This window comes from Pelobates fuscus, chromosome 1 (genome assembly GCF_036172605.1).
Source record: "Pelobates fuscus isolate aPelFus1 chromosome 1, aPelFus1.pri, whole genome shotgun sequence".
Taxonomy (NCBI): domain Eukaryota; kingdom Metazoa; phylum Chordata; class Amphibia; order Anura; family Pelobatidae; genus Pelobates; species Pelobates fuscus.
The window spans coordinates 82,407,725-82,425,206 of NC_086317.1; the positions used below are offsets into that span (position 1 = coordinate 82,407,725).

General features: G+C 37.0%; 1 protein-coding gene across 1 annotated transcript in view; it reads left to right on the top strand.

Annotated features, from left to right (window-relative positions):
* Positions 1-12,353, top strand: part of RPA1 (replication protein A1) — a 70,485-nt gene extending 58,132 nt beyond the window's left edge. The window contains exons 15-17 of the mRNA XM_063449938.1: positions 2,340-2,447; positions 7,281-7,367; positions 11,255-12,353. Coding sequence (XP_063306008.1) covers positions 2,340-2,447; positions 7,281-7,367; positions 11,255-11,365 — 306 coding nt within the window. The 3' untranslated portion in view covers positions 11,366-12,353. The remainder of the gene's footprint in view (positions 1-2,339; positions 2,448-7,280; positions 7,368-11,254) is intronic.
* The last annotated feature ends 5,129 nt before the right edge of the window (positions 12,354-17,482 follow it).

Genomic DNA, 17,482 nt, shown 5'->3' on the forward strand with positions numbered 1-17,482 from the left:
AGATATAAAGCTCAAATCTCCTGCCAAGTTCTTCCTCTGAGAAGTCTTTGTACTTGTGTTAAGACCACAAAATGAAATGTGCACTGTATTGGTACAGATGTCCATGCTGTGTCTTTGTGCAGTTAAATTATCAAAAAACTTGTTCTAGAGAGCAACACAAATTCCCAACTTGTTTTCTGGCTAAAATGCAGTGTTTTTACTGATACAGGGTGAAACCGTGTAGCTTATCAATTCTTGTTTACAAGGCAGCATGCATTACATTTAAAGCAAAGATAAATTAATGTTAAGACTTTTGTGGAGAGCTGAAATTGCTCTTACAGCCAGGAGCCTATATTTAGTCTGCTCTCATGAGCCATGGCCTGCTCCTCCTGCATAACTGGCGCCGGCATCAAAAGCAGAGCCTATTTCTGCGTGTGCCTGTGAGATGAATTTATATGTAGGAGAGCAAACATAATTTTAGCTCCTGCAAAAGGCTGCCAGTTCTCCACATGTGGTCTCACCACTTTCATACAAGTGCTCGTTGGCCCTGACCTGACGCGTACAGAGCGGCTCTTTCTTCTCTCAGGCTCATTATATTCATCAGCCCTCAGCAGCTGTGACGACTTACAATCAAGCTGTTTAATGCCTGTCGAAATCCCTAATGATCTAAAATGGCAGTAGGATGTTGTGGAACGTATAAATAACAGGCTGTTGGCGAAATTTTGAATTGAGCACTTGTTTTATTTTCTGACTTCTGGATTCCCCTTGCCCTGATCGCAGAGCTTCCATTAGTGGCAAGGCTTGAGAGCCCTTTTTCTGTTAACCAGCTTAGAGCCTCGGTAGACCACAAGCATTAGATGTGCAGCTCTCATAATGGGCAGTGATGTCAGTTGCTATATTTGTATATCGCTATATTCTAAAAATCCACATTGTGTGTTTAACTGCTTACGGACCAGTTTTTACAATCCTATCTTTTTATTGGTTTATGGTCCATCAGCAGTTTTGAAGATTCTACTTGATGCTAAATGCTCAAGACACTGAGTTGGAGTAATGTCTTGAACTCCTTAATTATCAAAGTATGTCATTCCATCCTCTCAATCTAGGCTATAAAAACCATATGCCTGCCCGTGTGCAATGTTCTGTGAATGGCACATTTGCATCTCTATAGAACCATGCTAAATAAGTAGGACATTCCATATCAATGAAGGGTCTTTATTTATCAGATTGCTAAAATGGCATATATATCTTGACACATTCCATTTCAGAGCAGTGACAATTTATGCACCCAAAGCCACTATAGCCCACTGTTGTAGTTATACTGGCACCATCTCATTGTTGTTTTTCAACCCTTTTTACATCATTTGACAATAAGTGGTTTGCCCCCTCATTAGAAATATCACTAAAGCAGAAATTATCCTTCTGCATCTTCAGTAACAGTTTTGTCCAAGTATTAATGGAATTGATATTGCTAGTATGGAAGTGATGTTTCCTTTTCAGCAATATCTCTTTGGGCCTTGACCATGGGAGCCTTGGAGATGCACAGTTAATCCCAAATTGCTTTAAAAAAAACAAAAAGTGACACTGATAATGGTTCTTTGATTGTCCCTTTATTAAGTGCCAAATTGTTAAAGGAACATTCCGAACACTATAACCACTATGGCCTTCTTGTGTAAGTCAAAATGTCTGAGATCGGTTTCACAATTTGCCTGTGGTCTTCTTGGCTCCTGTCACCTCAACCTCTGGAGCTTGGGAGAATCTTCTGTTTCTCCCCTGCATTAAGCCTGATAGCGGATTACGGTCCCTGGGTTTGTTGTTGAACTGTTTGCAATCAGTTTAAATACGTAGCATGGGAGGGGAACCATAACAACTACAGGTTGCTTGGCGTTTTTCTTCTTTAATCCTGTACTTTGTCAATGGTTTAACTGTCAGATTACACAATTCCAACTTTTCCATATGTTCCTGTTATGTGTTTGTTCTTTTAATATTTACAACCAGAAATGTTACACTTTTACGAGAGGGTAGATGGTTTTAGCTTGGCAGAACCTTGATACAATTGAGTTAAATAAATATATATTATAATTTAAATTTCTAGTTATTGAGATATTATTATAGAATTCTATATCTCATTATTGGCAAATATACAACTTGCTTTTTCCTGTAAATTTACTACTGCCATGACACTTTCAGCTTTAGCCACTGCATTTCTTTTAGTGTATTTTAGCATCATGTCTAGAGACTTTTCAACCGTGCATGAAATAAATTATTTTACAATTTGTAAACATTTAACACTGTGTGGATTGTCACCCAGCTAAAACTCTTTTATGGATGTACGCTTTTAACACTACTGTGGTTTCTTCTAGGCAAACATCGCAGACTTTGGAGAAAATCAGTGGATTACGTGTTTTCAGGAGTCTGCAGAAGCCATTCTTGGCCAGAATGCTGCTTATCTAGGAGAACTAAAAGATAAGGTATGCAGTTTTCACAGTGTCGAGAGGTATCCTTCTAAACTTGTGTAGCGAAGTGTGTTGAGCAGAACACTACCGTTTTTACTGCACAATTCTGTGTAACCTCCTTTACAGTTCATTATGTAACATTAGTTTAGTACTAACCCACTAACAAAAACTATTTGAATAACTGCTATGTAAAAAGGAAATCTTTGCCCATTCATTGCAGGAGTTCTATTTTTAGCCTATAGACTCTTCCACTTTGCCTTTCCAATATATTATTTTACATGTAAGATGAATCTGAAAATAACACAAAAGTGTCACGTGTGGAATTTACCGGCCATTTGTTATGCATTAAAAGGTACCTGTGCTGATGCCAGGTCTTTCACCATGTTCTGATCATAGTTACATAGTTAGATAGCTGAAAAGAGACTTGCGTCCATCAAGTTCAGCCTTCCTCACACTTGTTTTTTGCTGTTGATCCAAAAGGCAAAAAAAAAAAAACCCCAGTTTGAAGCACAATTTTGCAACAAGCTAGGACAAAAAAATCCTTCTTGACCCCAGAATGGCAGTCAGATTTATCCTTGAATCAAGCAGTTATTACCCTACATTGAAAGATTATATCCTTGAATATTCTGTCTTTGCAAGTATGCATCTAGTAGCTGTTTGAACATCTGTATGGACTCTGATAAAACCACTTCTTCAGGCATAGAATTCCACATCCTGATTGTTCTTACAGTAAAAAAACCTTTCCTTTGCCTTAGACGAAATCTTCTTTCTTCCAGTCTAAACGCATGGCCTCGTGTCCTATGTAAAGTCCGGTTTGTGAATAGATTTCCACACAATGGTTTGTATTGGCCCCGAATATATTTGTATAATGTTATCATATCCCCTCTCAGGCGACGTTTTTCTAAACTAAATAGGTTTAAATTTGTTAACCTTTCTTCATAGCTGATATGTTCCATTCCTTTTATTAATTTTGTAGCCCGCCTCTGCACTTTTTCTAGTGCCATGATATCCTTCTTTAGAACAGGTGCCCAAAATTGCACAGCATATTCAATATGTGGTCTTACCAGTGATTTATAGAGAGGCAAAATGATATTCTCGTCCCGAGAATGAATGCCCTTTTTCATGCATGACAAATACCTTACTGGCCTTGGCCACTGCTGATTGACATTGCACATTGTTGCATAGTTTGTTGTCTATAACAATCCCCAAGTCCTTTTCGTGTGTTGTTATCCATAATTCACTTCCATTAAGGGTATACGTTGCTTGTGTATTCTTTACGCCGAAGTGCATTTTTCAACATTAAATTTCATCTGCCATTTGAGTGCCCAGTCCTCCAGTCTATCTAAATCCTTCTGCAGCAAAGTAATATCTTGCTCACATTGTATTATTTTACAAAGTTTTGTGTCATCTGCAAACACTGAAACATGACTTTCAATGCTGTCTTCAAGATCATTTATAAAAATGTTAAATAGAAGGGGTCCCAGAACAGACCCCTGAGGGACACCACTTGCCACCTCTGTCCAGCTTGAAAATTTACCATTAATGACAACTCTTTGTATTCTGTTTTTAAGCCAATGTTCTACCCAAGAACAAGCATTTTCATCGAGACCGATTTCCTTGTGTTTGAACACTAATCTTTTGTGTGGAACTGTATCAAATGCCTTGGCAAAATCCAAATAGATCACATCCACTGCAACACCCTGATCTATACTTCTATTTACTTCTTCGTAGAACGCAATCAAGTTAGTTTGACATGACCTGTGCTTCATAAAACCGTGCTGATTTTTGCTGATAACCATATTCTTCTCAAGGAATTCTTGAATATTATCCCTTAATAACCTTTCAAATATTTTACCAGCCACAGAAGTTAAGCTCACAGGTCTATAATTTCCAGGCAAGGATTTTGAACCCTTTTTGAATATAGGAACCACATCTGCCTTCCTCCAATCCTCCGGAACACTTCCTGAAAGAAAAGAATCTTGAAAGATTAAAAACAGAGGTTCACTTATTTCTACACTTAGTTCCTTAAGTACACGTGGATGGATACCGTCAGGCCCTGGAGCTTTGTTTATATTAACTTTCTTTAGTTGCTGCAGCACATTGTCTTGAGTTAACCAATTACAATTATTCTGCAAGTTTTTAGTAGCAATCATTTGCACATCTATTGCCATGGGTTCTTCTTTAATATATACGGAGGAGAAATAGTTATTTAGAATTCCTGCCTTTTCTTGGTCTTCATTAACGAACACCCCCGTTTCAGTTTTAAGTGTACCTATACTTTCATTTTTGTGTTTTTTGGAATTTATGTACTTAAAAAATGCTTTGGGGTTGGTTTTGCTCTCTTTAGCTATCATTTTTTCATTTTGAAGTTTAGCAAGTTTAATTGCCTTTTTGCACGCAATTTTTGCTTTCTTTTATCTTTTAGAAGATGCATCTGATTTGTCTGATTTAAATGCTTTAAATGCCCTTTTCTTATTTTTAATCTCTTGTTTTACTTCTCTACTAAGCCACATTGGTTTTAATTTGTTTCTTTTATACTTATTTCCCAATGGTACATACTGAGAAATGTACCTTTCTAATATTTGTTGGAAGATGATCCATTTATCCTCAGTGTTCTTTTCACTAAAGAGTTTATGCCAGTCAATATATTGTAAAGCTTCCCATATCTTATTGAAATTGGCCTTTTTAAAATTATATGTTTTAGTATACCCCATGTGCTTTTGTTTTTTTGAGTTTATTTCAAAGGACACTATATTGTGATCACTATTTCCCAAGTGCTCACCTACTCATTCTCCTTTTAGTTTACAAACCTACTAGCCACAGTGAGCATTAGAATTCTGATTTCAGTTGTGTATGCATTTTGCATTGTAGTTAAAGGAACACTATAGTTTTAGTAGTGCAAATGTGTGTGTAACTCTTTAGTGTCCCGTTAGCAGACAGGTACTTGGCACTCAGACCTTTTCATTGCCTATAGTTACCATTGAGTGGCCAATTTTAAGGTTTTTATTATTTATTAACATATTTCTATAGAAGCACAATCAAAGGTAATACTCTAACTCATAACCTGGCAACTTGTGTGTTGTTGTTGTGGTTTTTTTCTTATCTGAGCTTTCAAGTACGTTTGTTTTTTATTTTTAATCCTCATGGTACAACTAATGTTGGAAGCTTCAGAAATGGTGGTGATGTTTGTAAGTATCTCATGTGAGCATCCAGCTACCTGGAGATGCTATTTGTCTTGGGGGAAATAAGTCTTTTCGAGAAGGATTAAGTGGTGATGAGTGCTGTATCACAATAATCCTTTCATCCTGTGGTCTACTTTTACTCTAAAATCTTGTAATGCTGGACAACAACTCCACTTAATTGTCTGTGAGCCTAAAGCCGACAGAAAATTGCTTGCACTATAGTGAACGACATCTGGGGAAACAGAATACGACAATCTGAAAGCATGGGGTGTCTGTCAGATCCTCCGTAATTTGTCATCTTTGTATATTCGACTTTCCGTAACCTCAGCACTGTAATCTTATTGCCTTCTTACTCTTACATGTTTTCTCATACCCTTTTCTTTCTCTTTGTGTTGATACAGAGGCCGCTTTGTTATTTTTCAGATTATCCTCACTTGAATGATACAGCAATGTGTAGTTGTGCTTCTAATCCATATAAACTTTGCACTGCAGAATACAGAATTTATATTAGTTTACGGCCTATACCAGGTCTTGGCTATAACATGCATCTTTAAATATACTGGATTATAATAGTTGTTACGTGGTGTTCCACCACTTCCTCTTGTGTAAGCGAATTGTATTTCTGATTACAAGTATATAGGTTTTTAATTTTCAAAGTATTTTATTGAACATATAGTCACAGGCCTAAGACAAAGTAAGGATGATATATAAGTTAAAAGAAGTTACAGGGTTGAAGAAAAACTAATAATGAGAGATTATACGTTCAAGAAAGAGGTACACACTATGAATAATCATTGTCAACAACGAAGTGGATCAATAGTAACCAAATGATATGCGCTGACTTCTCTATTTTAACTTATTTTTAATCCCGCAAGGGAAACTGGTAAATAAGAGATGACGTGAGAAGAATAAAAAAGGACAAGGAAGTTTTATATGAGTAAATTACTTGCTTTTGTGCAGGTGCAACAAAAATATCCAATAATTCCAAGTTCTTGTACAGGAATGTGAGGCGCAGTCTGCAAAAAGCAATGTAATGTTCCAAACCAAAAAAAAAACATTTTAATGTCTCATGATTCCCTTACATGGGTTTTTATTATTTTTTTTATTTTTTTCCCCTCTTTGGTTGCAGCAAAGGTTTTACCATTGCTCAATATCTGATCTTTGTAAAATCTTTGTAAAAGCCTCAATAGTGTTTACATGAATCATTGAAGAAAAAAAAAAGACAAACAAAACTTTAACAAAGGGTGTCATTCTTGTTTTATTTGTAAGGGCTTAGTTTGCTTTCTATTCCACAGTGTAGAAGTTTCATGATGATGTAACAGACGTTTGCTATTGAGTATAAATTACTCTTACGAGCTCTTTGCCCATCTTGAAGGTTTTGTCTCTATCTGAATGTTAACTGCTTTTTCTTCATCACCAGAAAAAGTGCTCTCTGCTGCTTTTCATTTAAAAGTAGTCTGTGGGTGTCCACACTTACAGCCAGTACATTCTTTGATGAATAAATTCCCTTTGGGAAGAAAATAACTTTTTTTTCCCTCCCCAGCAAAGGTGACTGCTGAGCTATTTTGACAAGTTTAAAGGTGCAATTAGTTCCTGGACCGCGGTAGCTCTCATCTGACAACTTCTTTGTCTATTCACTCTGTACATTGCTGTGTTCTCCTTTCAGAATGAACAGGCTTACGAGGAGGTGTTTCAAAATGCCAACTTCCGCTCCTATATCTTTAAGATTCGTGTCAAGTTGGAGACCTACAATGTAAGTACATGCTGGTGATTCTGGGAAAGAATGTCGACTGGTTATAAATCACAGATCCTGCTGAGTTCAAATCTGTTTCTCTCACATTCATATCTTCTGCTAAAGTACCATATTTTGCAGAGTTGCAAATCAGCATCTCAGGCTTGTATATATAAAAAATAAAAAGTAGTGGAAATCCCATTTAAAAATACCCTCGCACAAAACCCCTTCAGTGACTTACCTGAGACCACCGTCGATGTCCCTCGGCGGTTGTTTAGGGTCTGCCCACGCTCCTCCCCCGCCGACGTCAGCCGGCGGGGGAGACGATTGTGCGGCCGCCGGCGGTATGAGACCTAATGCGCATGCGCGGCAATGCCGCGCACGCGCATTAGACCTCCCCGTAGGAAAGCATTGAAAATTCTTTCAATTCTTTCCTGTGGGGATTTTAGCGACGCTGGAGGTCCTCACATAGCGTGAGGACGTCCAGCGACGCTATAGCACAGAAAACCTGTGCTATAGACCAGGAAGTGCCCTCTAATGGCTGTCTAGTAGACCACCACTAGAGGAGGAGTTAACCCTGCAATGTAAATATTGCAGTTTATGAAAACTGCAATATTTACAGTTGCAGGGTTAAGGGTAGTGGGAGTTGGCACCCAGACCACTCCAATGTGTTGAAGTGGTCTGGGTGCCTGGAGTGTCCCTTTAAGTGGGGGCACTTAAATAATCAGTATTATGTTGATGCTGTATATGCTATAGTGCAATATATGTGCTAGGTGAAGCATGTTATATGGGTGCTATTTGGAAGATTCAGATTATATTGTGGTATGAAGTACCTAGATCCTGGTGTTTACTTTATTTTGGAACACTGTAGGGTCAGAAATACAATATACAAAGTATTACTGACTCTATAGTGTTAAAATCCCCCCAGCCCCCCTAAAAAGAATAAAAACTCATTTTTATTTCTGCGCCGCACACACTCTGCCCCCTTATCTGAGAGCATCAAAAATGACTTGGCCAATCCAAAACTTTCCCCTAGGAAAGCATTGTGAGGCTAATTCGAATGCACTGGAAAAAATGCTACGCTGCGTCAATCAGCATCACCTCATTGAGATGCATTGACTCAGTGCATCTCTATCGGGAATGTTCATCGCCTCCATGCAAAGGTTGTAGACGCTGAACATCACTTTGTGCAGCACTGACCCAGGAAGCACCTCTAGTGTCGTCTAAGTGACTGCCAGTAGAGGTTACTACTCTGAAAAGGCAGTGTTTACAGCAAACAGCTTGCATGGACATAGTATACAGAACTGTAAGCTGTAGTTGTTCTGGTGACCATAGTGTCCCCTTAAACTTCCTTTTACTCACCTTACTTTGAAAGCTAGATTAATATATTTTTCATATACATTATGCATAATCTGGAACCCATAATGATAACTTGTGTACCATGCACCGTATAGGACAGCATGCAGAATATATGTAATATATACGTTTCTTGGTTAATTAGTAAGATATTTTTATTTTCTATACTGCTACTCAACATAGCATCTCCTCCATGGTGTCTTGTAATTGACATGATTCTCAGCATTTTTATGACTTATGTTTTCTTCCCCAAATTACTTTACTATACAATGCCCTTAGTAGTCTGCTGCTCCTTTTCTCCTTTTTGTGGATGTTTAGTCAGTAAACATAGTTGTCCTCATATAAACTGCTGTTTTGCACTGAAATTGCCTGAGATAAACCTGTAATGATGGCTCACGGGTAATTTGTGCATTTGATGGATTACATTACAATATCAAAGCATGTGACTTGGAAAACACTACAATATAATAAAGAGAAAGATATACATCAATTATACCTGCTCAAATGGTATTTTGTACAGCTCCTATGCGCTTGCACAAAAGAAATAATTTTAAAACATGCCTACTAGTTAGATGGATACCCACTGCTCTCTTGTCGAAGCTTTGGAAAACAAAGTGGGTTTTTAACTGCATGCTAAATGGTAATAACCTCTGCTTTTGCTTGTTTTCAAGTAATATGTAATTTTTGTACATTTAACTTCATTTTACTTTCTACACTCTTTTTGTTGTAGTTTATTGAATGCTTGGCGTGAGTGTGTATGAACAAGGAAACAGTAGGAAAAAGCAGTCAGAAAATGACCATTGTTATGTAGCGTAGGAAATACTTGGTGTTGAAAAAGAAACTTTTATTTTCATTGGCATTTTTTTTCGCTCTGTCTATATCTATCTCATTTCCCTTCTGCTCAAAATATCCACTACAAATTCCACTTGCCCTCTCGCTATTTGTGAGTGGAAATTGAGCTTTTGTGAGGAAGTTGCAACCTCGCAAAATGCTACATGGGACAGTAGCTGCAATGCTAGTGTATGTTGCAAACTAATTTAGTGAGAATTCCAAGTGAATTTCAAATTCAAGGTAAAAACAGCCGAACTTGGAAATATTCTCTAAATCAAATATAATTTGGCTATTTTGGCCTTACATTTTAAATTCAGATTGGATTCTGCAAGTGTCTGTGGCAAAACGCGTTCTCTGTATATTATCTGGACACATATAAAGTCTGTACACTTAAAGCATTCCACAAAGTTGAGGTTGGGTAGTATCCAAATCTGTTTTTAATGGGGGGAAGAACAAAAAAGATATTGCCCCCTAAAAACTCAAACCTGAAATGGCAACACATTCCAGAAAGAAAGTGTGCTGCTATTGTGCAGCAGATGTTTCAGATTAGTCCATTATGATGATTAAATTCTATATCTGTCAAAAATACAAATAGTGGTGAATTTGCTGTGGAGCAGGTAGGCTTAAAACTTTTATTTTGCAGTAAATAACACTGTTTACTCACATTTACACAGATGTAATATTACCTCAGTTACTACTTTATACTGGAAAGCATGTTTGTAAACCGCTGTGACTTGATTAGGAGAGCACAAAGCAAAAGTATAATGTAGCATGGGCCTCTGGCTGTGTGTTCTAATATGTTACCAGGACTACATGGCCAGCTTCCTCAGGGAGTCGCACATGTAGAAGGCATACCTCACATTGTCTTAAATATCTAAGGGAGTGTTAACTCTTAAATATGTGACTATGCACTCTAAACTTATTTCTTGATGACATGGATAATGAACATGCAATTATATAAATGTACTAAATAGAACACAGAAGGTCCAGAATATGAACAGATAAAAGCAACCCGAATCATAGATCTAAGAAGAATGTGTGGGATATGTGTTCAGCACACTGTAGTGTTTATAATCTGTTAGGTTACCGATATTAGGTCTCTCTCTATACAAACACACACACACATGCTAAGGTAACTTTATAGTTGGGTAAAGGTGAGTACCTGGTGTTATTTTGCTGTATTATTAGTTAACATAATATTCCCAATGTTTCGTTGCTTTAGCTTCAGATGGCAAAATACCCAATGATATATTTCCGTCTATCTACAATCTTCATAGATTGTAAGCTTGTTTGAGTGGGCCTAGTTCACCTCTAAATATGCCCTTTCTATAATTGGCGCTTTTATAAATGCTTATTAAAAAAATAAGTGTGTGTGTATGTATGTGTGTGTATATGTATATATATATATATATATATGTGTGTGTGTGTGTGTGTGTGTGTGTATGTATGTGTGTGTATATGTATATATGTATATATATATATATATATATATGTGTGTGTGTGTATATGTATGTATATGTGTGTATGTATATAAGTAAATGCACATTGTAGTTTGACCAAAATATGCTACAACTATTTGCAGTGTTTCATACAGACCTGCAATCTGTTGGTAATCTAATGATAAATACCTACCTTTTCTTTGTTACAAAATAAAACATTTTGTTATCCTGTTAACCAGATAATAATTTATTTCCTTTTGTATTTGTTTTTCCTTTTTAAAGGATGAATCCCGTATAAAGGCCACTTCTATGGATGTGAAGCCTGTCGACCATAAAGATTATTCCAGACGTTTAATCCTGAACATAAGAAAATTAGGCGCTCAAGTGGTCTGACGTGAAGGAGGCAAATTACTAAACAGACATGTTACCACCACCAAGGCAAAAATCCCTGGTATTGATGCCATTACATACCTTTTAAGGAAAACATGCAAGGCCCTACTGGATCACATAAAAACATATACATGGGCTCTGAATCCACCTTACACAACACAGAAGACTAAATGTTTTCATATGAAAAGAACATATATTTTTACCTACATTTAGTATAGACAGGCAAAAATTCGAGAGGCAGAATGTGCAGAATGTAATGGCTCACTTACAAAAGAGCTTAAGATTGAGTAGTGCTTGTACCTTGATCCAGTATTGTCAATGTTTATCTAATTGTAACTCTTAAACTTGACTTCCTGAGCTCCTCTCTTCTTATGCTAATTTTTATTAAAGCTTAATTACAATCAAACAGGACTTAATTGGCATCCAGAGAAGTAATTGGCTGCCGCAGAGCAATTTGATGCCCACCCACAACCCCTCTTAGCACATTTAAAGGTTCCATACGCTATCTGCCAATTCAGAATGCCTTTTCCTCCTCCAAAGACCTGGGGCTTCCTGTCTCTATTGTGAGTCTCTGCTTGATATGGGTAGATGTGCCATACTGTTTGCAAATGCTGGGAATGACAATATGGAAGAATTATTAATCAAAGACCTATCTCTTCTATCTGAAGACTTTCCTTCGGGGTTTAATAGACTGAGTCAGATGGTCCTGATATTAATCAAAATTGTCTCTTCTGAGGAGCTCTGATAAGCATTGACTCTGTGGCCTCTGGGGAAATCTGGCCAACTACAAAGCTTTGCTTTATTTTTCATTTAAATTAATATTGTGATTTCCTACTCTTCTCTTTTTGACAGTTGTAATTGCAGAAGTGTGTGTTCTGTACATTTACAGCATTTCTGATGTTCAAGCTGCTTTATACATGTTTTTTTGGTTTTGTTTTTTTTGGGGAGGGGACTTCTGTGCTTTCCCTTTTAACTTTTTTTTTTTTTCTCCCCTTTCATTGAAATGTAATAAAAACAACTGATTGCAGATATAACATACTTTTTTTTTTTTCCCTGTGAACTGAATAAAAAGTTTAGTTTTGCATGTGTTTGCTTTGTATAAACCTATTTCTACTAGAAAGCAATCAATTTTCTTTTAAACGGTACTAGCAAAATGAGGCCAGAAAAGCTGACATTTCCAAGGCTTATTACCATTCACACTTCTAAGATAGGATTCTCGGCTTCCACTGTTTTAAAAAGCTGAAGCAGCACATTTTTATGCTTTTATTGACATGTGCACAACCCTCTGAAACCAAGCAGGGTTTAAAATTTGCCTAGAAATCTGTAATTCTGCTGGTGAGGTGATTCGGTAGCTGTTAAAGCCCATGTGTGCGCTTCATTATATTCACAGCATGCTTCCTGCATTTGTAGACCTGCTTGCCTCTAGAAGTCTGTAGTCTAGAAATCTGGACTGCACCATTTCTGATCAGTTCTACATTAGTTGGTTACGTGTCTTCACAGATGCTTGTTAGTTTTGTGACTAGTGTGTATTCAACACTGGACAATTAAGACTGTATACAATTTTTTTTATTATTTTTTTTTAAGCTACCACTATTGTATTTATAACATTACCCTTTCCCAACTTTTTGAGTCCATGGCAGTCAAAACACAAATTAATTTGTGTTTGTGTTATCATGTTTCTTTTAATATTTTAGTGCTTAAACACACTTTTTTCACTAAGCGTAGAAGTTGGGGAGAATTGTCATGGCAACTGCAAATTTGTTTTATACAATGGGTGAGAACTCCCCAATACAGCTGTTTTGCCTTAAAATATATTTTTTCTGTTTTCAACTTCTCGCAATATAGTGGAATAAATCGTAATAAAACATCACATGCACACTGAAATTGCTGTGGTTGTATAGTTTTTCTTGTAATGACATTGAGCAAACAATTCAACAGATGAAGATTGTTGTAATTTGTAGGCAGTATGGAAAAAAAATTCTGTATATTTAAGAACTACATTGGTTATGGCCAGACATGTAACTTTATCCTGTCTTCTGTCAGTGTTAAAAATGATAGCATTTATATTTAATAGCAATATTTAACCATAGTAACAAAACAAAGCTCTCTCGACTTTGAAAAAGTACTCCTTTTAGAAATAATAGCCGTGTAACGGTCACTGAGCATATAAAACATCAACTATTAAATCATGGCTCAAAATTCCTAGCCTTGTACTACTAGTAAGGTCTCAATATGTTTTTGGATCTTGACACAGAGTGCAGATCACATGACCAGAGGTACCATTTAAAGCTATTTTTCTTGCCTGCTGACTGTAAGGGGAGGAACTAACTCATTAGTATATGTTGTCATAAACAGTAGGCATTGAAAAGTACAGTAAGAATGTCCCTTTAGCTTCACCACATGAAATGTTGGCAAGAAGAGCTTTCAGTTTTACAGACCAAAGACAGAATATTAAACCTCTGCCCTGTGTTTTACCTGAACTTATACACATAGATATATATATATATATATATATATATATATATATATATATATATATATATATATATATATATATATATATATATCTATCAAAGAAGAAAGTCTCTTGCACTCACGCTTAAATGTCCCTTTATTGCCACGTGCTAAATAAACAGGGCTCTGGTATCCAAAGAGGTATTTATTTATGAGAGAGCAGAAACCAAGAGTTATGGTGTGGAACAAAAATTGGGATTTTAAAAACTCCTTCCGCCTGAGGTCCGTGGATAAGTCAGTACATTGTTAAACATATCTGCACACAAGTCACGCCATAAGGGTTTCACTGGCTTTGCATCTTTTCCTGAGTCATTTCAAAGCTGTTGTATACAGCAAACAAATTCCAAGGAATCCATGTTTAAAATGGAATGAGGCAAAAATATGATTTCATTGAAAAAAATTGCATATGCCCTCCCAGAATCCCTTGCAGTAATATCACTGTAAATTCAAGATTTCATTGGGAAAAAGCAAGTCTTATGGCTTGACTTGGGTGCAGATTGGTGTTTAATGTATTGACGATAGATAGGGAGGGACTGGCATGGTCTTGTGACAGGGATTTTTAACAGCATTCTTCTGCTTTAGTTAGTTTTTTTTATTTGTGTTTTTAAGAATGTGTATTTAAATACCTTTACAGACAAATTGGTAGTCTTTACTAAAGAACAAGAGGATTTAGAATGTAGAAAAAGAAAAGCAAATATGGGCCCCATGAATAAGAGGTTTTTGCTGCACCCTCTTTCCAAACAGTGTTCTCATGTTTCCCAATTTTGTAGTGGAGCTTGACAAATATCCTGCCCCTTTCTCCACCTGGTTTATGGTGAGGTGAATGATATTAGCATGTTGGTTGCAGAAAGAATGGTTTTATTGTGTCTTGAATGTTTGGAGCATTTTCATCATATGATCGATGTGTAAAACGGTATCTCTACATCCACCCAAGTAAAATTCTTGAATTTCAGGATCAATTAGACATCGTGACTGCAGTGATTGATAGTACATAATGATTATAAGCAGTTGCCTGCTTTATTTGCTGCAATCGTTCTAAGGATCTTTAAAGGGACACGTTAAGTGCCATAGTGACTACAGCAAAGAATCTATAGGTGCAGTTCCCTGTTCTGGTTTGATAAAAATGATTCTCTCTGGCACACACAACCTGACCCCTCTGCCACTGCACAAAAATCTAAAGCCATAGAGCTGCAGAAGGGGTCACCGTTTTGCCAAACTGCTCAAAATGGTTTGACAGAAAACTGGGTACATGGCCCGTACAATCATACAACATTAGAGAATGGTTCATGGATTGCAGGATAAAACTTACCAGGAAAGGTTAAAGGAACTTAACATGTATAGCTTGGAGGAAAGACTAGACAGGGGGGATATGATAGAAACATTTACATACATAAAGGGAATCAACAAAGTAAAGGAGGAGACTATATTTAAAAGAAAAACTACCACAACAAGAGGGCACCTTATTAAATTAGAGGGGCAAAGGTTTAAAAATATCAGGAAGTATTACTTTACTGAGAGGGTAGTGGATGCATTGAATAGCCTTCCAGCTGAAGTGGTAGAGGTTAACACAGTAAAGGAGTTTAAGCATGTGTGGGATATGCATAAGGCTATCCTAACTATAAGATAAGACCAGGGACTAATGAAAGTATTTAAAAATTGGGCAGACTAGATGGGCCGAATGGTTCTTATCTGCTGTCACATTCTATGTTTCTAGAATGATTGTTGTTTAAATAGATAAGGTCTGGGGTGCTTACAGCATTTCTGCTGAAGTGCTGAAAACATTGATTAATACGTACACATTTTAAACCACCTGTTGTAGTTTGAATTTGTGGGTAATCCTTTTGCATAACACACTTGGAAGAAAAAAATATATATATTCATGAATCTTAATTCATTTTTGTACAACAGCTCAGTTCAAATGAAATATGAGAAAAACAATGGCAACTAGAAAATATACTGTATGAAAAATGCTGTGAGCCAGACTAACATAAAGCAATTAATTCTCCTCTGAGAATAGGATATAATGGCAGCCCAATGCTTCTTATATAACATTCTAAATGCATCTACTGTGTGTGACAAACATGGCAGGGCTTTACAAAGATAATGGCAGAATGTCTGCTTCTCTCTCTCTCTCTCTCTCTCTCTCTATATATATATATATATATATATATATATATATATATTTTTTTTTTTTTCATCATGTGGTTTATTTATTTTTTTATTTTAAAGGTACACACTATGTATGTCATTTCAGGCGTGCAGCTGCAAACATTGCAGTTTCAGAGAAACTACAAATGTTTACATTGCACGGTTAAGTTGCCACTCATGACTGCCTCTAGAGGGGCTTCCTGGTCTTTCTCAGAGTTTGATTCTGTGAAACGACACTGGGCGTCCTTATGCTTTGCATGAGCATGTCCAGCGTCTTCTAGATCCCAATAGAAAAGCATTGAATCAATGCTTTTCTATGGGGAAAGCTTAACGTGCACGCATGCGCATTAGGATCCCACCCCCCATTGGCTGATGTCGAAGGAGGAGCCGGACCCAGCACCGAGGTGCCTTGCTACTTCAATCAGTTAAGTGTACAAAGTGGTTTTTAATTATTTTTCTGCCAGGAGGAGGGGCAGAGGGACTGTAGTGTTAGGAATACAGTTTTGTACTCTTAACACGATAGTGTTCCTTTAACACAGGCATAAATTAGTGTATTGGTATTTAGAGAGTTGCACATGTGTTTAAGCCAAAAACACCTTTATTGACATGCACTCCATGACCCATCTGTTCAGAAATTCTAAATAGTAGGGTGCTTGGGTTTCTATTTTGTTTTAAAGTGCTTTGAGATTTTGTGTTCAGGGGCATAGCAATGCAATAAGTTTATATGATGTACACTTGGACATTTCCGAATTCCCAAACACCAAGACGAAATTCAGCCGAATCAAAAACCTACCGAAAAATGTAATGAACTAGTATGCTCTTTTTGATTCTTGGTTGTAAATTGTGCCCGTGGTCCCCAGCCCCTACAGATTAAGTAAAAAGTGAACAATAGGGGGGGGGGGGGGGGGGGGGGGAAGGAACGGTAATACAAATATACGGTATATAAGTAATACAATTTTATTTTTTTATTTTTTTTACTTGCCTTTTTCCACTCTAGTGGTTACTTTTTCTTGATCTTTTAACCATATGGCAGGAAAATGCTCCTATATTTGAACTGCAAAATATCTGCGTTATATATGCCACACTCACACTCTCTGAGCGGCTCTACTAGTTTACATCTCTTGCTTCTCTTAACCAATTTTAACTGGTCTTATGGCCTCGTGACCTGAGCGTAGACTAAGCCGAACCCTCTACCGGGGGGGGTCACACCTCGCACACACAGGTCAAAGACCACACACACGCTGGAACACCTATGCGAGACACCCACGGTTACTACATCCATAGACCCCGCAGCACACCAGCCAGACATCTCTCATGTTATTTCAGTACTGTTGCTTTATGCTGGAGTCTAGATGCATGTTCAAAATGTAATAATTAATAACTAAAATGTGCGAACACTCAAGCTAATATGTACGTATCTGCATTTGTCTACGCTGTTGTAGCAAACTGCTGAAATTA